This window comes from Diceros bicornis, chromosome 33 (assembly GCF_020826845.1).
Source record: "Diceros bicornis minor isolate mBicDic1 chromosome 33, mDicBic1.mat.cur, whole genome shotgun sequence".
In the NCBI taxonomy this organism is placed as follows: domain Eukaryota; kingdom Metazoa; phylum Chordata; class Mammalia; order Perissodactyla; family Rhinocerotidae; genus Diceros; species Diceros bicornis.
In genome coordinates, this window is record NC_080772.1 from 7,276,056 (window position 1) to 7,298,926 (window position 22,871).

The following is a 22,871-nucleotide window of genomic DNA, read 5'->3' on the forward strand; positions in this document are numbered from 1 at the left end:
GAGCATGAAGAACAAAGGTGGAGGTATCACACTTCCTGATTTCAAATTACATTACAAAGCTATAGTAATAAAAACAGTGTGGTACTGGCATAAAAACAGACACATAGATTAATGGAAAGGAATAGACAGCCCAGGAATAATCCCACAAATATATGGTCAAGAAATCTTCAATAAAAATTCCAAGAATACAAAATGGGAAAAGGAAAGTCTCTTCAATAAACAGTGCTGGGAAAACTAAACACTCACATGCAAAAGAATGAAATTGGACCCTTATCTTACACCAGACACAAAAATCAACTCAAAATAGATCAAAGACTTAAACGTAAGATCTGAAACCATAAAATTCCTGGAAGAAAATATACGGGAAAAGCTCTTTTTTTTGGTGAGGAAGATCAGCCCTGAGCTAACATCTGTTCCCAATCCTCTTTTCTTTTTTTGCTGAGGAAGATTGGTCCTGGGCTAACATCCGTGCCCATCTTCCTCCACTTTATATGGAATGCCACTACAGCATGGCTTGACAAGCAGTGCGTCGGTGCGCGCCCGGGATCCGAACCTGCGAACCCTCGGGCCGCCGAGGCAGAGCGCGCGCACTTAACCACTGCGCCACCAGGCCAGCCCCGGGAAAAGCTCTTTGATGTTAGCCTTGGTATGATTTTTTTTTTTGGATATGACACCAAAAGCACAGGCAACAAAAAAAAATAAAAATAAACAAGTGAAATTACATCAAACCAATCCAAACTAAAAAAGCTTCTGCACAGCAAAGGACACAATCAACAAAAAAAGGCAACCTACAGAATGGGAGAAAATACTTGCAAATCACATACCTGATAAGGGGTTAATATCTAAAATATATAAGGAACTCATACAACTCAACAGCAGAAAAGCAAATAACTTGATTAGAAAATGCATGAGAGACTCGATTAGACATTTCTCCAAAGTCGTTGTTAGTGCCATCAAGTCGATTCCAACTCCTAGTGACCCTGTGTACAGGAGAGTGGAACACTGCCCAGTCTTTTTGTGCCATCTTCTCACCTTCCAGACGGTATCAGACCACGCTCTGCTGCTATTCATAGGATTTTCACAGCCAATTTTTTGGAAATGGGTGGCCAGGTCCTTCTTCCTAGTCTGCCTTAGTCCGGAAGCTCTGCTGAAACATGTCCACCATGGGTGACCTCGCTGGTATTTGAAATACTGGTGTTATAGCTTTAAGCATCGCAGCAACATGCAGCCGCCACAGTATGACAAGCGACAGATGGGTGGTGTAGTTTCCTGACCAGGAAACAAAATCAGGCCGCAGCAATGAGAGCACCAAATATTAACCACTAGACCATCAGGGCTGGCTGTTTCTCCAAAAAAGACATACAAATGGCCAACAAGTATATGAAAAGGTGCTCAACATCACTAATCATCAGGGAAATGCAAATCAAAACCACAATGAGATATCACCTCACATCTGTTAGGGTGGCTATTACCAAAAAAACAAAAGATAAGTGTTGGCAAGAATGTGGAGAAAAGGGAACCCTGGTACACCGTTGGTGGAAATGTAAACTGGTATAGCTATTATGGAAAACAGTATGAAGAGTCCTCAAAAAAATTAAAAATAAAACTACCATATGATCTAGCAATGCCACTTCTGGGTATTTATACAAAAGAAGTGAAATGATATCAAAGAATATCTGCACTCCCATATTCACTGCAGCATTATTCACAACAGCCAAGATATGGAAACAAGCTAAATGTCCATCAACGGATGAAAGGAGAAAGAAAATGTGGTATATATAATGGAATATTATTCAGCCTTTAAAAAGAAGGAAATCCTGCCATTTGCGATAACCTGCATGGACCTGGTGAACATTATGCTAAGTGAGATAAGCCAGAATCAGAAAGACAAATACAGCACGATCTCACTTATATGTGTAATCTAAAATAGTCAAACTCATAGAAGCAGAGAGTAGAATGGTGGTGTCCAGAGGCTGGTGGGAAGGAGGAAATGGAAGGTGATGGTCAAAGGGCACAAAGTTTCAGTTATGAGTAAATAATTTCTGGAGATCTACTGTGCAGCATAGGTCCTATAGCTAACAATACTGTACTGTACACTTAAAATTTGCTAAGAGGGTAGATTTTATGTTAAATATTCTTGCCACACACACAAATATAGTAATAAATGGGCAGGAAGAAACTTTGAGAGGTGATAGATATGTCTATGGTCTTGATGGGCTGATAGTTTCAAACGTGTATACTTATTCCCAAACTCAAGTTGTATACCGTAAATATGTACAGCTTTGTACATGCCAACCATAACTCAATGAAGTGGTTCTTTAAAAAGCAGTCTTTCTGTTCCTTTTATATTAATATTAGAGGGTCACAGCTTTCTTTGGCACATGTTCCAGTGTCTTATGCTGTCGTAACTATAGAGTTAGTTCTAATATCTAAACTAAAGCTTTCTTTGTGTATATTCTTTTTGTTAAGAATAATTCTGTTTCTGCTTGTAACGATTATAATAATTCTTAGCTATCATAATAATAGTAACAGACAGGCTTTGAATCCCAAAATAAATAGTGCACACATATATGATACGTAAAATGTTATATTTAACATCTTGTGCCTATAAAGTGGAAATTTTGCTGTACACAAGAGCCCTCAATATTAAATAAATACCTGATAGATGTGGATGAACAAGCAATAAGGCAGGACCAGTTAAAATCACTGTCAGATGACGATGCTAAGATTTATCAAATGCTTGCTCGACACGGGGCACTGCTTCACCAGCTTTCCATGCATTGATTCATTAGTTCCGAAAGATACCTTCTAGGGTAGCCACCATTATTTTGCAGATGAAGAAACTGAGGCACAGAGATCTACGTAATGTCTCCGAAATGACACTGCCCATAAACGGTGAAATCAGGATTCAATCCCAGGCAGTTTGCTTCCGGAATCTGTGCTCTTAACCAAAAAGAAATACTGCAAACTCAGAAGCATTAGCTGAGATTTCTTGTCCAGGTAGATGTGTTCGACTCCAACAGATGCCTGATTCCTTTCAGTGAGCATCCTCCACAAACACAAGAGTATGAGCTACCCGTGCCATCCAGCTCTCATTCAGTGTATAGAGATTAGCTAAAATACTCCTCTTGGTCATCCAAGAGATTTGACATGCAGCATGATGCAACTTCAAAATGAGCACACTAGATGGTCTGGAGACAATCTTTCATCACATAAAAAAGATCAGTTTTAGAAAATAAAAGACACAAGGAATGAGTAGAATCCTCACACAAGGCTATTTTAATTTTCTTCCATTTTTTTCCCCTCTATTTGCTGCACAAATTAATCTTCTGCCAACACTGGTCGATATTTTCTTCCATTTCATCTGCACACATTTATCCACAGCAACTCATTCCTTAAAAACTCACATCTATCTTCATTTCCTCTTTCAAAACCTAACTGAAATCCATTTCTTCTAGGATGTCACTTTCTGACAATGATTGGAGGAGTGTAGTGGTTAAGTCTATCGGTATAACATGAAACATAAAAATCAATTCTTCATTTGCCCTGGAAAAATCATCCATCGTCCTTTATTTTTCAGCCCATTCTTCTCAATCTCATAATGGACATGCAGCTTCTCCTCTTGAATCCAAGTTATCATGCATTACACCTAAGACTCAGAAGAGTTTCTTGAAATTTTACTTCCATTTGTTGTATGCTTGAAGAAACAAAGTCCTATGTGTAATTAATTATTTTTAAAAATGCTTCTCTGATAAAGTTTGACATTTCATAAAATTTACTAAGTATTATAGCTTAACACCTGCGGTGCCTATGCTGGAAATTCATTTTATAGTTTCAGAGGAAACAGATTATGCTTTATTAAAAAAAATGTGCCATGCAAGATAAGCTATGATTTTAGCAACTACCCTGTCACTATGACCTGGAAAGTCCCTGTTACACGTATTCAATTATCTGCACTCACAAGTATCATGAACTCGCTAATAAACTGGAGCATTTAGATAACTGCTAAAGCAATAAATAGCATTTATAAAGTCCAAAGTGATTGTTCTGCTCCCCTCCCGCCCAATAAATTTCTATTAAGACCAAAGATATTTTCACAGCTTTATCTGTTACCAGTAAAGCAAAAGTCTTAGAACAGCAGTTCTCACCTTGGCTGCTTGGTCAGAGTTACCTGAGGAGATCTTAAAAATCTTCACACTCAGATTGTGCCTCAGGTCAATTAAACCAGACCCTCCAGGGTGGGACCAGGCAGCAGTATATTCTAAAGCATTAGGTGATTTCAACATGCAGCCCAGGGTGAGAACCAATGCTTTAGAAATACAGGGAAAACATCAAGTATCCTGTTTGTATGGTGTACGAACTTATATGTCCAAACTGAAAGCTTTGCTCATCTGTACTACCACGCGTCTATGAACCCGATTTGAAGAGACCACAGCCAAACGAAGCTGTTATGATTGAGATGTGGAGATTAACCCCTAAGGAAACAGGAGTGAGGAGCCAGCATACGTCTCTAACGATTTAGGACCTTTTTAGGGAGAAAGAAGAGGAACGAGAAGGTCTATCTTGGAATTGCCAGGATACAATGGAATTCTATTTTAAAAATCTACATGCCGGGGCCGGCCCCATGGCTTAGCGGTTAAGTGCGTGCGCTCCGCTACTGGCGGCCCAGGTTCGGATCCCGGGCGCGCACCTACGCACCGCTTCTCCGGCCATGCTGAGGCCGCGTCCCACATACAGCAACTAGAAGGATGTGCAACTATGACGTACAACTATCTACTGGGGCTTTGGGGAGAAAAATGGAAAAAAAGGAGGAGGATTGGCAATAGAGTAACGTCAGGGCTGGTCTTCCTCAGCAAAAAAGAGGAGGATTGGTATGGATGTTAGCTCAGGGCTGATCTTCCTCACACACACACACACACACACACACACACAAAATCTACATGCCTGTTGGTCTTTACCTCATCCACATCCCTCCAGATTCTGACAAGCATTTCCAGAATAGGAGATAGGTTGGGTGTCTGTTTCAGGTAGTGTCATTATCTCATTCTTTGTTTAGATGTGGAAAGGAACACAAAATTGTTTTATTTCTCATCTTCCATAGATTTAGGCATTTCATTTCTGTTGACACTTGACTTTTCCCTAGAAGTGTGTCCTACTCACTCCCAAATTAAGAGTTCGTATAATTAGAAGTTTTAAAAAATTCAGTGAAAATGACTGCCCTTACCTTCCCTGACTTTGGTTCCTCCAAGGACCATTGCAGATATGCCAACAGATGAAGACAGGAGCCAAATACAGATATTGATGATCTTTGCCTTCAAGGGTGTGCGGAAGTCCAAAGCCTTGACAGGGTGGCACACAGCAATGTATCGGTCCACACTCATCATGGTCAAGGTGAATATGCTGGTAAACATGTTATAGTAATCAATGGAAATGACTATCTTGCACAGCACATCCCCAAATGGCCATGAATTCATCAGATAGACCGTGCTCTGGAAGGGCATGGTTGTAGTAACTAAAGCATCTGCCAAAGCCAGGTTAAATATATAAATGTTAGTTGCTGTCTTCATCTTCGTGTATCTAAAAGACAAGAAATAAGATCAATTCTCTCCATCTTCATGTCAAATCCATGAGGTGAATGTGTTTGTGACAGCCTTTGGACTACTAGATTTGTTTTTCATTTATTTATTCTCTTTACATATTTATTGAGTGTCTAATATATGAAAGGACTGTTTTAAACATTAGGGGTAGAAGAAAAATGGGCAAAAACCTCTGACTTTATTTAGCTTTTTTTCTATTACTTTGCTCAAAAAATATTTAAATAAAAATAAACAGATAAAGAGTGTAAATAGAGAAATAGATAAATACACATATGGATCTTTTCAACAGACTTGCATATATACAGGTCTTTATTTTGTGACCGCAAATTCATTTTAATCCTACCCAGAGTTGCTTGGCTTTAAGCATTTTTTCTACTTTATTTTTTTTTCTTTCACTTGTGTAAAACAAAGACAAAACATACTCAACTTCTCCTCAGGGTTACTTTGAGAAACCAATCATTGTAATTATAATGTCTTTTGAAAATGCAAAATAATTTTTATTTTTTAAATACATCCAATTTCAGTGGCTAAAACACAACTAAGTTTGTTGATTGCTCTTTGCCAATGTGCCACTAGTTTTTCATTTTAAATGCTTTATGTAGATAAAGCAGGCAGAGTTCTTCCCTTATACGTCATATCACTAAATGTAATCTGATATAGTAGATGAGAAATAATTCTGTTTTTCTTTACTCTCATCCTGAGAGATTTTTAAAGCACATAATTTGTTTCATCTTCCAATGAGGGGACAGTAATTTTCAAAGTAAGTTAAAAAGATTGCCTTTAAGCCCAAATTATTCTTTCCATTACAACACGAAATTTAGAACAATTCCATTTTCAACCAAAACTGAATTAAGAGGGTTGTTTTACTCAGAGAATGCTTCCTCAAGGATATACAGGGCATGAAACATTCTAAACTATATAAGCAGATTTTCAGAGGCCAAATGCTAAGATACGTTGGGAAAATTCATATAATTACTTTCTACACACCTCAGATTTATACACCACATCACAATTCAGCCATGCCCCATATACCTTCAAGGAGCCAGGTTTCTTCAATGTTATGGCCTTGACTTTTATTAAAGGTCATTTATAAGGAGCTGTCTTATGGAAAACTACTTCTGCTTTGGCTATAAAATCAGTATGAATAGTATTTATTGATCACTACACTGGTGTCGTTCAATACATAAATTTCTACTTGAGAAACTTCTATCACCATGAAGTGATAGAACAGCCTTGGCTCTCCTTGGAGGCAGTTTGGTATAATGTGAAGTCAAATAGCACCGAGTCTGAACTCAGCATATGACTTTTCTGAGTTTCAGTTCCTATTAAATAAGGATAATAAAACTGAACTGGCAGTACATGAGGCAAAGACAGTAGATGACCTGAGTCCTGACACATGGATCACACTTCCCTCTGCACGTCCCACTGCCTCCCTCCCCCACCAATCTTCCCCTGCTCTCTTCTCTTCTGGTTAGGAAACAGATTTGTCTGTGCTTGGATGAAGGCATTATAAAGACTGGTACTGGAGTCAATATGTTTGGTTTCCATTTTGATGCTCTGTTAACTAAACAGTGCTTTAATCTGGAGCATGAGGAGTTTATTTAAAAATATGTTTTGGCTTTACAGCTTTTACTCAAATATTATTAAATGAACTTTAAGTTTTAGAAAGTGATTGAACATGCATGAACAACGCTCAGAGGATAGGCTTTATCAAGGCACAGATAACTAAGCAAGTACACTTACCGAGACACAGCCAAGTGCTTCTAATGAGCAAGACTGAAATGCTATCTGTTAAATAGTGTCTTCTTGAAAATATGAACTTATGTTTCAAAATGCATCTTACAAGTCAGCCTCCTAGTCTTTCAACTTTTTCCCTTCAAATCCCCGATATTAGCAAGGATTTTAGCAGGCAATATCTTTGACTTCTACTTTCCTATTTTGTGACCTTGATATTCTCCTCTTTCTTTATGAAGTTAGACTGATGGTCTCTGCCTTACAGTTAGATAGACCTGGATTCTAGTCCTTATTTTTCCCTCCAATGAATAGACTTTGGAGAGGTCACTAAAAATTCTGAGCTTTAGTTTCCCAACTATAAAATGGGAAATATAATGCTTATTTCATAGATTGCTTGAGATAATTAATGGAATGCACCTGATCAGGAGAATATGTCTAACTTATTTCATGTTCTCCAACTCCTCTTCCCCCTCTTATGTGGATGGAAGCCACCAGTTGCCATGGGAAGCAGAGAAGAACACAGTTTCTAATTAACACCCATGGTAGTATTTACCTAATTCAGCCTGAATATAAAAAATAAGAGTAAAAATGAAGCCTGGGACCTTACATGCTAGAAGAACATGAATGGAATGATATGAGAGTTCCAATAAAATATAATATGCATCTTTAATTATAAAATGTTCAATGGTAACTTGCTCTTAGCTTTTCAAAAATATATATAACAAATACATATATGAAATTGCTTAAGGCTTGAACTTATATAGAACTCAAATCCTGTCATCAAATCTCTGTCATCAAATCTCAGAATAAGAAAGATGAGTACCCACAAAACAATGTCTACAAATTGTATTAACTAATTGTAGCAAAAGTTCCTGCTCCCAGAGAAACAAGTTCTGCCCAGATCACTCATGTAGGACCTCCTGCTGCTACCATCTCCAAGGCTCAGGAGACATCGACCAGGGACTAGTGAGGTGCCTGCGCTCTCCTGCTGTGAGACCCCTGGATCTGCCAACATCCCAGTGTCATGGCATCAACCCCATTTTGAAATGGTTCATGTTAATGACAATAATCATAATCATCATTTATTTCAAAACACTCCCTGTGTCAGACACTCTCCTGTACACCCCCCATGCTTTATCCCAGTTAGTCCTCACAGCAACTCTTTGTGGTAGACATCAGTATCCCTATTCTATAGATAAGGCCACTGAGAACCACAGGAGTTATGTAAATTTCTCAAAGTACAATAGTTATAAAAGGCACCACAGGAATTCAAACCCAGGGGTTTGATCCCAGTCCCCGTATTCTTACGTCTCCCCAGCACTTTATAATTTACAAAGCCCAGTATTTTGACTTCCGTGTACCTTCTTTGATTCTCATAACAACTGCCCTCTGAGTTTACCCAGGAGATGTACGTCTTTTCCCTAACACAGCTGAGGAAAGTGAGACTCAGGAGAGTTCAGCGATTTCTCTAGTGTCAGCAGAGGCAGGAGCTCAGTGGGAGGATCCAGTAGTGGCAGCAGGCCAAGGCCCCTCTTCCAGGGTTCTGGAAAACACATGCTTATAAACCTACAACACTGAAAGGGAGAACTAAATAGGTATAATTAAAAGTAATAAACTATGAGTTCAACAAGTATTTGTTAACAGTCTTTTACGTACTACACTGGACTGACTCCTGTGAATACATGTTTATAAGACAAGACCCTCACCCTAAAAGACAGTCTGGTTGAGCACTTGGGTATTGGTTGTATTTAACCAAAATGCAAAAGTAGCTAGTACTTTCATTGTATATCCACTGGTGAAAAAAAGCAAGTAAGCTTTCTTACTATGATAGGATATTATTTTCCATTTCATCCACACTACTTTACAAAAATTCACAAGTATTTCAAGTAAAATGGCACCATCTGGGTGGGAAGTTCTGGCTTCTATGGAGAAGCTGGAGGTGGGCTGGCAGCAAGTGGTTGCACTTTTTAGCGTACACACCGCAGGAGCATATGGCACTAAAAGAGCAAAGTCTGTGGGCTGTCCTCACTCAACTTGACAATGTTACAAACCTAGAAACAACAGTACGGTTTACCAGGTGGTATGCATGGGGCAGGCCAAGAAGACGGTTCAACTAGGGAACTCAGGGTACCAGCCATGAGGAAGGTCATTGCCAGGCAACATGGTGGAGGGTGTCTCTGGGAGTTACAAATGCTCGCCATCACACCTTAACTCAACACCTTCCTAGTGTGGTTTCCTTTACAGAGAATTGAGCAGTGGCTTCTCAACTGGCAATCAGTCATGCTTGTGTGATGATGAGGGGAACAAAGTTATCTGCTGAGCTATCAAGAACCAATGTCATCAGGCAGGGTTTCTGGGAGAGTGTAGCACTTGCCATGCAAGAAATGAGCAGGAGGAACATTGACCTTGCAACACAGTGGTCTCTTCCTGTCCTTTCCATGTGCTCTGAAAATATGCAGGTAGAAGAGCTCATTCTTGGATTATTAGCATCCCTCGCTATTGAGGTGCATTGCCCAAGTGGTTTCTTTTTTTAACTTAAATGATGCTTCTTTAATCAGGAGCTCCTTTTTAGCTTTATGATAACACGATAAAGCCATAATCTTGATGGCTAATCACCATGTATCTTTAAACACAAACACATTTTCAGTTTCACTGACACAGTTTTTTTAGCCCTCACCTGCAATTGTCCCCCATGTTGACATACATCCTCTCTTCTCTCTCCAGTTATGTCCGTGCTCCCTCCCCTGTCTTCATCCTTTCATTATTTCGACACATTTTTAAGTGCCCACTCCATACACAGCAATATACTAGACACTGAGGATGGCTGAAAAACAAATTCAGTAAACAGATCCTGCTCCTAGAATCTTTTAAACTACTTGAATCAAAATTGTAATGTGAACCACAGGGATAACCCAAAGGGAGAGCCCAGGGCGGAGTGAAGAGAGAAGCTGGATAGGAGCTTGTGCTTTGAGAAGGACGTGGAGAGACAGAGAGGCTTGGAGGCAGGAGTCTTGTTCAGGGATGAGCGGTCCTGTTGTGGGGTAATGGGAGGCTGGTCGGGACGAGAAAAGGGGTGTCAGGCCACCGAACCTTGAGCACAAGGAGGAAAAACCACTTTAGGCAGTTATTGAGGACTAATTATGTGACAGACACCGTTTCAGGAACTTCACATTATCTGGCAAAGTTGTCACGATGATTAAATGAGATGATGCCTGAAATTACTTTGCACAGAACTTGGCACTTGATAATCGCTCAACGGATGGCAGCCCTCATTGTCATCATTGCTGTTGCTGCTGTTATTATTATCATTACTGTTATTATTAATTACCTACCACAGTCCTAATAACCCATATTACAATCTCGTAGGATACTAATGCTCCCACTTTTTCTGAAAATGATTCTCAGGGGTTCTCAGAGTCCATACCTAATAAGTAAAGGCATTCAGGGCTGTCATTCCAAAGCTTCTTAACGAGTCAGAAATTTTATCAGAGAAATGTGATTCTGTGAATTCTGCTGCTTGCAGCAGCTAAAGATTGAAAAACATTCTGAATTGTGCGGTGAATTGTATGCGTCATGAGGGGAGAAAACATTTGACATGAGGACACAAGGCGTGGTCCAGAAGAGAATACTCATATACAACATCAGCACACTGCCCCTCACTGTGCTACTGTTTTATACGTTTTCCAGATACATAGCATTCTAGATTTTATGTTTAAAATGATCAGAAATAATAATAGCTATACTGATGTGAATTCTCAGAAGAACTTATTTGAAAACATGAGTTTGCTTCATTAAACTCTCCAGATACCTTCAGTTCATCTCAATGAAACCAATTTGCTATATGTCCTTGTGGATTATTTACTACTGAAATCATGGTTCTTTACTAAAGGGCAGTAGCTTATTAATTTTAAAAAAAGAAAGGAAATTCAGTCATTGTTTCTCCAATGATCAGAGTTTGAAATTGCCTCAAACTAGCATTTAAAGGAGTCACATTCCCATAGGCATCAGCTCCCTTTGCTCCCCAGAATTACTCTCATGCAAAAAGCAAAAGCGATAAAGATAAGAGGAGGAGCAGAGCCTGTCCCTGAGTTCTACGGCTGTCTGCATTGCACATACCACACAGGTAGTGATACACAGCCAGACAGCAGACACGCATCCCATAGAGCCCCCAGCAGGCTGTCCATGCAGGGTGGGGGTGGGGAGAGGGGGAAAAAGGGGAACGTGGAAGGAACGATTTCACTGCAAAGCCAGTGCCCCAGGAACTGCTCAACCTCTCCGTAGTCACGGCCCTGACTCCCAGAATGAATGTTCTGGTGCATTCAGCTATGCACGCATGCCCAACAGCACCCAGTAGAAAACTACAAATCTCAAATGAGGGACGTGTTGTTTCCTAGTGTACAACTATCAGGATACCCAGAAGTATCCAGATTTAATATCAATATCTTAAATTACTTTTCTATTTCTATACAGAAAACTGACCTAGCTAAGGTAAGACACAGGGTGCCAGCAGAGAGGCCACACGATTACCTTCCTAACTCTGTCCTCTGTCAGAGGAAGTGAGCCCTTCCCTAGGTGGAAAGCAACATAGTAAGGCAGAGAGAGTTCAGAGTTTTGTTGTGAGTTAGATGAGTCAACATTCAACAGGAAGTCAGAAAATCGTTCCTATTGTTATAGCTGATCTCTAAATGCTCATAACTCGAGCCATTCTTAATCTGAAGGCTTCCCTGCCCACCTTCAGACCAATCCTTTGGGATCTATCAACTCATCTCATGTTTTATGCTTTTCTCATCTTTCATTTAAATTCTGACTTGCTTGGCCAGTGGAGAGGATAAGTGTTGAACACAAAAACACAAGCCTTTTACGATATTATCCCCACTCCTAAAATCTATTCTTCTTACATGAGTCTTCCTTATCGAAGACAGAAGCCAGCATCCCCTCCAAAGAAAGAAACAAACAAACAAAAAAGAACTATCGGCTGACTTTCTATTGAGGAATAAATAAACGTTATTCTGAAACCATCTTTTGTAAATACAGTTCTAAGCCTGTATTACCTGCACAACTGTAACCATGCAAGCCAAACCTTAGAAAGGCAATTTTCCTGCAGCCACAGAATTTTAGGTTTTTAGCTGAGCACAGAGCCTCCCAGGGCCACGACAACTGAGTGCATCCACAAGCTAACCTGAAGTGAAGGAGGCGCCAACTGCACACTTCACACGAAGATACTGCTGAACGACTTATGGAGGGGAACAATCATCTCCCAGCAAGAAGGAAGTTCCTCCTGAAACTAACACTAGTGTACAACTATCTGGATACCTAGAAGTATATAAGAAAAACTGTCAAGTCAACACAATCAAAAAGCGATCCTGAAGAGTACAATTTTGCCTGGAGTCTATAAAGGTTAGGAGCTCTATACCTGACCACAGAATTGAGTTTTATCTCTTTCTTTCTTTCTTGTTTTCCTTTTCCCTTTTTTCTTTTTCTGGGGATGGAGGAGGGTAACAGTTTAGTCTCTGATCTCTGAAACAGTTCCAAGAGGATTTGGACTTCTGCAATCACATGTCCCACAGGGAAGAAAGTAATTCCACTCAGTAAATCCATATAAACAGTTGCAATGATTATATTTTTTTAATCAAAGACTCAGACAAGACTGATGTTAGACAAGGAGCAGCACATGGTTAATTATACCAGTATACCTCCACCTTTTCTTTAATACCTCTCTAGCTGTGGTTTGGTGATATTATCTAAGGTAGGCTATGTTGCCGTGATGCTGAAAGCAATGCCACCGGTGTTTCAAGCACCAGCAGGGTCACCCATGGTGGACAGGTTTCAGAGGAGCTTGCAGACTAAGACAGACTAGGAAGAAGGACCTGGCCACCCACTTCCAAAAAAACTGGCCATGACTAACACTAAATTGGCCAGCACTAACAACAAAGGCTATGTTGACAGCTGAGAGAATACGGAATATGGGTGTACATACAACTGCAATGATTACAATGAGCACTTCGAGGAGGAGGAAGAAGACCTGGGATGGAAAAGAGGCGGGCACTGTAGCATATGCTCTGATTGGGTCATCCTATTCCTTCTCATACTTTCCCAATTCGGTGACAGCCATACAGTTTTGGTGGGACTGGCAAGACTTCAACAATGGGGCCCAGACTCGCTCAGGGGAGACCCAAAGGAATCAGTATATGCTACGCAACCTAAGATGGTCTCAGCAGAGTGGAGCATGCAACTTCTGTCAATGGTTTGAGGGAGAAACACTGTCCCTCTGTTTATGAGCAAGAAAACAGGTACCTTCATGAGAAACAACCTCCACACCCAGCAAGCTTGGGTGGGTTGGTTGCCGCTGGAGAAGAAATTGGAGCTCAGGAAATGGAACCACTTCCACAGTATTTTTGTGGTTTTGTTTTTTTCTAAGCCCCTTATAAAATTATCCCTTTTAGAAAATTTCAACACTGACCAGGCTGAACCTTAGGGAAGCAAAAGTCTTCTACTCCCAGGGCAAAGTCAGCAGAAAACTGATCCCTAGAGGTTTGTATTGTGGTAGCAACAAATAAATGAAAACTATGAGAAAAGGAAAAGGCAAACTTAAGACTGAGGACCAAATCATTTTCTGATTCCTGCTATATTTTTCCTAATAAATTTTTCCTTGTCTGTTTTTACAACTAATTTACAAAGAAACATACCTTTACAAGCATAAAACTTTTCTTTAAACAAAGAGAATATATACATAATCAGTGTGGAAACTGAAGCTTGAGGAGAATGTTTTCTTAAGAAAAGGGGATAGGAAGGGGAAGGGCAGTATTTAGGGCTCATTTGTTTCCCCCCAAAATTCTTATGTTCAAGTCCTAGCCCCTCATACCTCAGAATATGACTGTATTTGAAGAGAGGGCCTTTAAAGAGGTAAAATTAAGGTAAAATGAAGTCATTAGGGCAGGCCCTAATCCAATATGACTGGTGTGCTTATAAGAAGAGATCAGGACACAGACATGCACAGAGGAAAGACCATGTGAAGACACAGAGAGAAGACTACTGTCTGCAGGCCAAGGAGAGAGGCCTCAGGAGAATCCAACCCTGCCAACACCTTGATCTTAGACTTCTAGCCTCCAGGAGTATGAGAAAATAAATTTCTGTTGTTTAAGCCACCCAGTCTGTGGTACTTTGTTATGGCAGCCCTAGCGAACTAATACAGTCAGATTCTTGAACAACCTGAGGTACATGCGAGAGTCACAGAGAGCCATCCAGAAGGAAGGAGGCCTGCTGAGTCTGTACTGAGGGATGAATAACTGTCAGAGACATACATAGACTTAGGATTGGTCAGCATTCTCCTGACAGTTATGGCCACAAAATGGGTGGTACCACTGAGAGTGTGAGGGTCAGTTTGATGTGTCATCTTGGCCTGGCTACAGTCCCCGGATATTTAGCCAAACACTCATCTAGGTGCTGCTGTGAAGGTGTTTTGTAGATGTGGTTAAAGTCCATAACAGTTGACTTTAAACAAGGGGGATTATCCTAGATAATCTAGGTAGGACTGATCCAATCAGTTGACAGCCCTTAAGAGCAGAGCTGAGGCTTCCCTGAGAAAAGAGAAATTCCACCTAGGGTGGCAGACTTGCCTATCCAACCCCACAATCACGGAAGCCAATGCCTTGCAATAAATCTCTTAACATGTTCATCTCGTACTGGTTCTGCTCCTCTGGTTGAATCCTGAATAATATAGAAAGTATGCAAAGTGAGGACAGAGGAGAGCTAAGAAGGCTCAGGAAAATATGATCATTTAAGAAACATCAGAGGAAGATGAATCTGTGAAGGAGACCAAAGAGAAATCCAGAGGATGTGGAAGGAAGTCAAGGACAGGGAGCTGTTGCAGAAAGTGAGGGACATAAAACTGGTCAAGTATGCCAAATCCCCATAGAAGTCAAGTGATAGCCAGCCTAAAGGGAGCATCTGAAACACGAGTGCTATAGCTTCGGTAAAGGAGTGTCAGGAGGGAACCCAAGTGCACTGGGCTGAGGAACAGATGAAGACAAGGAAATGAAGAGGAGGGATTGTTCCTCAAAGAAGCTTACCTATGACAGACAGGAGGATGAAAGGACATTAGCTAAGGGAACTTAGAAAAATGGAAAGTTGGTGGATATTGATTGTAAGATGTCAGATACTTGAGTATGTCTAGGCACGTAAGGGACAAAAGCAGTGGAGAGGGAGGGATTACAGACAGAGCAGAAAGGAGGTAACAGATACCGCAAAGACCCCAGGAAAGCAGGAGGCCATGAGATCCAAAACACAGGAGCAGGGATTTGCCTCGGACAGAGGAAGGAAGCTCTTCGACTGAGACGGAATGGAATGAGGGGAGGGTGGCTGCTAATACACATGTGTAGGAGAAGGAGCATTCCCAGCAGCTGGACTCTAGCGCCACAGTGAACTACTGGGTACGACCATTGCTGCCCATGAGGGGAATATGGTCAGGTAGAGGGCTTGGGCATTAGTATTGATTACAATAGGTTTTTTTTTTAATGAGAAATGGGAAAAGAAATTGGCTCTTTCTGGGAAATAGGAGAGACACAGAGAAACCAGGCAGAAATGGGGTCAAATACACTTGAAGGTAGTGACTTTGCCTTGACAAAGATAAAATTGGTTCCATTCAGCAGCATTCAATTATCTGGGTACAGGAACAAGGAAGATAGGTTACTGGCTTGATCCAGGGTTAAGATTTGGTGGAAGACAGTGACAGAAAGACAAGAAGGCAAGGCAGTTGAGTGTATTGTCAAGAGAGGCCAAAGTGATGGCTCATGGAGTCTAGGCTAGGTAAGAAAAGAAGAGTCTGGGAGAAAACGAAGGACCGCCAGGTAAGGTCTGCAAATGTCTGCAGAAGTGGTGTAGTGGAGGGGCCGGCTCCGTGGCATAGTGATTAAGTGCACGCGCTCCACTGCTGGCGGCCTGGGTTCGCATCCCAGATGCACACCGACGCACCGCTTGTCAGGCCATGCTGTGGCGGCGTCCCATATAAAGTGGAGGAAGATGGGCACGGATGTTGGCCCAAGGCCAGTCTTCCTCAGCAAAAAGAGGAGGATTGGCATGGATATTAGCTCAGGGCTGATCTTGTGGTGATCACAAGATCAAAAAAGAAGTGGTGTAGTGGAAAATGACTAGCAGAGTGGATCAAAGCACAGGATCCGGGGTCAGGCTGCCAGGATCATCCTGGCCCTACCAGTTAGCAAGGTATGACCTTAGTCAATTTGTTTAATCTTTCTTTGCCTTAGTTTCATCATCTGTTAAGTAGGTATGATAATATACCTATGGTTGCAAAGATTAAATAAAATAATTCACAGGAAGTAGGTAGCTCTACTGGCCTGGCACATATTAAGTGTTCATTAAATTTTAATTTTTGCTAGGAGAGCAGACAGCTGTATGTGTGGGAAGTTGTAACAAGAGTGGGAGAATGGGTGTTTAAGATGTCAGAGGTGGGACTGTCTGGCAAGGTCCGGGGTGTGGGCGTGGGTGGGCATCACAGCATTCGTTGCAGGTGACGTGCGCAGCAGGGGGTGAAGAGAACATGAGGTTAGGACCCTGAGTGTCACACCCATGGGCACACTCATGGTGTTGGTAGGACCCAAGGACATGAATCAAGGGCTGAGGTAAGAATTTCTCACCCCAGGACCACAAACCCCAAAGCCTGGTGAGAGGGGAGGCTGGAGTGCTTAAATTTTAAGGTTTTCACAGTGAAAGGTTAATGGGCCCTAATATTCGGGAATTATGGCAGTTGGTATACATTAAATGACAGAAACCCTTGAAACTACATATCTTCAGAAGATATGGGGCAGCATTCCAGGTGCCCAAGGCAGGAAAAGCTATCTGTAAGACAGGTCTAAAAAGAGTCAAAGCTTGGGGCCAGCCTGGTGCTGTAGTGGTTAAGTTCGCATGCTCCGCTCTGGCAGCTCGGGGTTCGCAGGTTCGTATCCAGGGCGTGGAGCTACACACCACTCATCAAGCCATGCTGTGGCGGGCATCCTGCGTGCAAAACAGAGGAAAACTGGCACGGAGGTTAGCTCAGAGACAATCTTCCTCAAGCAAAAAAGAGGAAGATTGGCAACAGATGTTAGTTCAGGGCCAATCTTCCTCACGAAAAAAAAAAAAGTCAAAGCTTTTCCCACACCTCTAACTGTCTCCCCAGGGCTGAGCTGGCCATCCTAGACCCACACCTGCCCCACCATCCGTACATCTAAATTCTATCTCCAGAATAATGTTCTAGATGACTGAACTACGTATGCCAGGATCCTTTTGCATGCATAATATTTTAAAATAGTATTCATCTCAAAAGTGACCCTCCATTTTTTAAGCAACGTTGCTCAGCCCTCAACATCAATTGTAAAAACTGCATTTGAATTCCACACTCTGATTTTGCTCTCAGTTCCAATGAGCATACCATAGCCCTCTTGATGCCGTCCTCTCTTGAATCTTCAGTCCTTTCTTCTCCTGAGTGAATTAAACCCAAAACCACCAACTTTTCTTTTGAGGTTTCATTTTTCAGTTCTTTGACCAGCTCTAGGTTTGAACAAAGTCTTAAATCTCCTTAATCCTTTTAGTGATAGATTTAAGCAAACTATTGTTTCAGTAGGTTGGCATTTCAAAATGATGGTATAATTCTTTACTTTTCATCTATTATCAGCCTTAATCTGATTGAGAATGGGGTAGTTGAGAATGGGGTAAGAGGATAGATGGTGCTGTTATGTGAACTATCTAACTTCTTTTGTTTTTTTAGTTGAATTTATCCCCTTCTAACAAGTTTTAGTCCTGGATATCTTTAGTACTGGATAATTGTAATATATATTTATATTTAATTTACATTTATATTTCTTTATATTTACCATTAAAAGTCCTAGTTAATTTACAATGATTCTTGTTTCTTTCTGACACATCTAATGTTCCCCACGGAGTTGTCTTTGCACATATTTGAGGATTCTTCATTCTTTTTAATCCTAGTCTGCAGTGCTATATAAAAATTTATAAGAAACTCTTCTCAAACCCAAAACTTCAGGTGCTCATTCAAATGACAATAAGATATATCTGTTTGACTCAAGCACTTAAATATGATATGACTAGGAACAGAGTTTTTTTCTTAGCCCCCTCTTTTTGTGTAACAAAGTTTTATTACAAAACAACGGCCTACGTACCAAAGATCTCCTAAAAATTTTAATTATAATTTAGAATACACCTGTCTTTTCTTTTCTTTTCGTTACCATAATCTTCTATCTAATGGAGAGCAGCCCTGAAATTACTAATGACTTGGAAAAACAATTTGCTTTTAAAACATTCCCCCCTTCTGTAGCCTTTACTCATTACTGATAGAATTCCTGTAAAATGCAATAAGCAATTACGGAAACCAAGGGCACCAAGCTACAAACACAAATGGTAGGTGAAATGAGCTTCATAATATGTATTTGGAGGCTTCAATGATAGTTTTTAGTTCCAGAGCATAGATAAGGATAAAAGACCTGACACTCCCAAGCCAAGAAAAAAAAAAAAAAAGGAATAAAGGCATTTTTTTTATGATGATTACCCAAGAGAAAGATTCATGCTATTGTAGAAGTTCATAATAAATAAAGAGCCTGTTTCAAAACTCAAGTCAGGATTAAAAAGAGAAATTAGTTCTTCATCCTTTCAATGCCCAAACAGAATGACCTGCATCTTTTATTTTCATAGGGATTTCTCAAAGGAATGTAAGCTTTTTAGTCACTCTCAAAGGTACATCTCCAAAGCATTAAGTCTCCCAGAAAGTGAAACACATATATCTCAAAGGGCATCCAGAAAAAGCATGGGGATTTTTTTTTTCTTTTCTTGTTTTCTTTGTTGAAAGTGGAAAAAATAGGAGTCACTTCACTTACCAGAAAATTAGCGTGTATGTGGATATTTGGATATTTATTACTGGAAGTTGACTTCAATGTCATTCCACAAAAGAACAATAAAACAAAAACCTTCAATTTCTCAGGGTGGAAAGTAAAAAGCAAAGAAATTTTTGAAAACCTCCATAACCCATACTGTAGAGGATAAATATTGGATGACTTATTTACAAAAATCATTGATATTCTAAACAAATAAATGGCATTTCAGTACTAAAAAGGCTCATATATGGATACCAACAACCCTAAATAGTACAATAGCCTTTGCTTCATGAACCATAACACCAATCTTATGAGTTACAGAAAATTCTGAATTATCTTCAGTGCTTTCGTTGGGCACGAACTTTATCTTAAGAAATAATTACAAAGGGCAAAACGAAGTGCTCAGACTGGCGCAGACAACCAGGTAAAGGGCCAGGCAGAAGGACTAGCTTCCTTTCCAGGACACTGACCTTCTTCTACACCCTAGTACCTTCCTGGTCCACAGAGTTTTTAGAGGGGGCTTGGGAGGCGAGGGGACCGGTCACTCTTACATCCTCAAGACATCTCTGGCCGCTCGGATTCGCCCTATGTGAATCTCGCAGTCCCCCACCAAAACTCTCCCAAGAAATCCTTCACTTCTAAGAGGCCACTCTCTGAGAACCTCCGGAGCCCTGCACGGACGGAATCGAGTCCCCACCACCTGGCTGGCGCCCCACCGCCCATCCTGGTGGCGCGGCCCGACCCTCCCTCCCGGCTCTGGCCACAGGGGCGCCCGGACCCCGCGCTCACCGGATGATCACGAACATGACCAGAGAGTTGCCCACTAAGCCCACGACGAACACCACGGAGTAGACCGCCGTGATGATGACCGGGATGGCCGGGGAGATGTGCGCGGGCTCCAGCGGCGCGTCCTCGGAGCCCGCGCTGCTGTTGCGGTCCTGCTCGGCCCAGCCCGGGAGCCAGCCGCTGCCGTTGGGAAGCAGGCAGGTGCTCGGGGCGCAGGTGGGGCCCGGCGCCCCGCGGAAGATCTGAACCGGGGACTCCATGGTCGGGCAGCTGCAGCTGGAGAGCGAGGACAGGCGGCACCTGCGGGGCTGCGGGAGCGAGAGAACTGGCTGCACCCGGAGAGGCAAACTTTGCCCACGCCCGCGCCAGAGCGCGGAGGCCTGCGGCGCTGGGAGCCCAGGCCCCGCTAATGCCCACCCTGGCCGCAGGTCCCCGGGGGCGGGTCAGGGAGGACGGCCCTCTCACTGCCACCCTGGCCAGCAGACGCACCGCTGGGTGCCGGGTGGGGCGGAGAGCGCTTGCCCCTTTTCCCCGGCTCTTGAGATGCCCCCTCCCTTTCCTAGGCATGGTCCCCTGGTGGCACTGTCCCCAACTGTCCCCGCTCTGAGCCCCCCCCGGACAAGAATCTCCTCGAGCACAGAACCCTCGCTCCCAAAGACTGCGCCTCGAAAGCCCAAAGCTCACCTCTGGCACCCGGAGACGCACGGAGTAGTCTAGGGAGCGCCCCGGCGGGTGCCGAACCGCGCGTTCCCGGGGCGCGCTCAGCCAGGGGCGCCGCCGCCCTCAGACCCCGGCCCCGCGCGCCGGCGAGGGCGCCTTTTCACCGAGCGCCGTCCCCGCCGCTCAGCGCGCGGCTCCCACGTCTGGCGGCGACTCAGCCAAGCGGGACCGGCGAGGACGCGGCGGGCGCAGGCAGGCTCGCGCGGGCGGAGAGCTCGGGGCCCGCCCCGCCCGCCCACAGCCCTCCCGGCGACGGGAGGGGGCACCCCGGCGCCCTTCGCTCGCCCCGCTGGCTCAGCGGCGCGGGAACTGCCCCGAGCCGCGCGCAGCCTCTCCTGGATGGCTCTGCAGCCTTCCCAGCGGCCTAAGACACTGAGCTGTGCCGTTTAGACTTTGTAATAAGGAAGGGTGTGCCTATTTAGTGCATCTGGATTATTCATAATGTGTCTAGAATTTGTAGGCAGAGTTCTCAAGACGTCTTCTTTCAAGTGAGGAGAAAAATCGTAGTTTTGTTTATTTGAATGACCAATCTAAATAAATTAGCAAAATGATCCAGTTAGAATAAGACCAGGCCATAAAATATTAATGATTTAATATATGTACATGGACTATTTCTGCTCATTCTGTTCCTTTCAGTCTCCTCTGTCTAACTGGGACGACACGCAGAGAGCACCTTACGGGTATTACCTGTATTGCGTGGTATTACCTGTATTGCGTGGTATTACCTGTATTGCGTGGTATTACCTGCGGAAAAACAAAACACTCGCCTTACACTCAGGCCTCAGTGTTGGGCCAAGTAGGTGACGATGTCTCTTTCTCTTTCATTAATCCCTGCAGCCATCATGTTCTCCTCACTTCTCCCTCATCATACCGCCTTCTCTATGATACCTCGGAGAACCTGAATCCCCACAGAGAAATTCAGTCACCATCATTTCTTTGCATAACTCTGCCAGTCCAAGGATTCTGTCAGATTCTGTTGTGTGAAAGAGGACCTTAGGCAAAGAGATTCAGGGAACAATGACGAAAACAAAGGAAAGCAAATGTGAGTTGAAGGAGGGGAGCCAGAAGTCAGCCACCGCGGTGAAGATCCTGAAGGAGAGTGGGGGGTTCCCCTTTCCCAATTGGGTATTGGAGGCAGGATGCTAGGAGTCCAAGGCACTTGAGTTTCTGGGGTGGAATCCTTGTCCAAGACTGACTAACTTTTTGAGACAAATATAGCTCCTCCACTGCTTTCCACAGCTGGCATCCACGCCCACACCTGGGCACCATAATGGCTGATACAGTCATTCCATCCATCCGCTGACAGCAGCAGAAGGCTCTTACCTCTTCCAAGATACTGTGACCCCCAAAGAAGGATTTGACCACCAGAGTCTTACCAGGGCCTGGAAATGCACAGCTCTCTTCAGCAGTGATATGAAGAACAACAGAAATGCTCCCTTCGCCCAACAGTATCCCTCCAACTCTGGGAACCTTAGGAGTTTTGAAAATAAGTATTATCAAATCTATTTCTTTTAAGTCTGATTGCAGACTTTTATTAGAGGGTGACATCTGCTTTCACAAAACATCAGACCTGCTGGACCCTAAGTGTGCCTGGGAGCTCCCCCTCTGTTAGGAAGATGGCAGGCGAATCTTCTCCAGATGTCTGGAGCTCCTTCCTGCTGGTGAGATCCCAGGCCACCACCCAACCAACTCAGCAAGATGTTTTGTTTGAAGTTCACCAAAACTGAGCAGTATCCAAGTTAGAAAGAAAGCAAAAACTATATGTTAAAGGAAAATAGCTGGGAAGTGCAGAATTATTCATCTATCTACATTTCTATTACCTGTCTGTCTATTTATCTATGAGTTCGTACACTGAAGATACAACTGCACCTGTGCTACACACTTTCGAAAGGTGTTTACAGTGTCTGTCCTCCTTTTGCACTCATTTACCACATTGGTTCCCTTCTCGCTTAGCACGCAGGTGGCTCACACAGCTGGTGATGTTAGAGCTGGGTTCAAATGCAGGTGTTTCTGGCTCTTGCCATATGCTGACCGAACAGAACAATTTCATGTAAAGGAACAAATGCAGAGTCACTCTTCCCCAAAAGACAAAACAAATATAGGAGGGAGTATTTAGCAAGGGCAAAAGAGAATAAAGAAAAAGGTATTACTTGAA

The 22,871-nt window shown here is 42.6% G+C and overlaps 1 protein-coding gene across 2 annotated transcripts in view; it reads right to left on the reverse strand.

Moving 5' to 3' along the window:
• The window catches only part of OPRK1 (opioid receptor kappa 1), a 29,810-nt gene extending 8,961 nt beyond the window's left edge, over window positions 1–20,849 (reverse strand). The window contains exons 1-3 of one of the 2 annotated variants that reach the window (XM_058528696.1): window positions 20,681–20,849; window positions 20,000–20,304; window positions 5,225–5,577 (exon numbers count right to left, since the gene is read on the reverse strand). In XM_058528696.1, coding sequence (XP_058384679.1) covers window positions 5,225–5,577; window positions 20,000–20,256 — 610 coding nt within the window. In that variant the 5' untranslated portion in view covers window positions 20,257–20,304; window positions 20,681–20,849. Of the gene's footprint in view, window positions 1–5,224; window positions 5,578–8,692; window positions 8,875–19,999; window positions 20,305–20,680 lie in introns of those variants that run through there. The other variant, XM_058528697.1, reaches the window with a different exon arrangement.
• Between the last annotated feature and the right edge of the window lie 2,022 nt (window positions 20,850–22,871).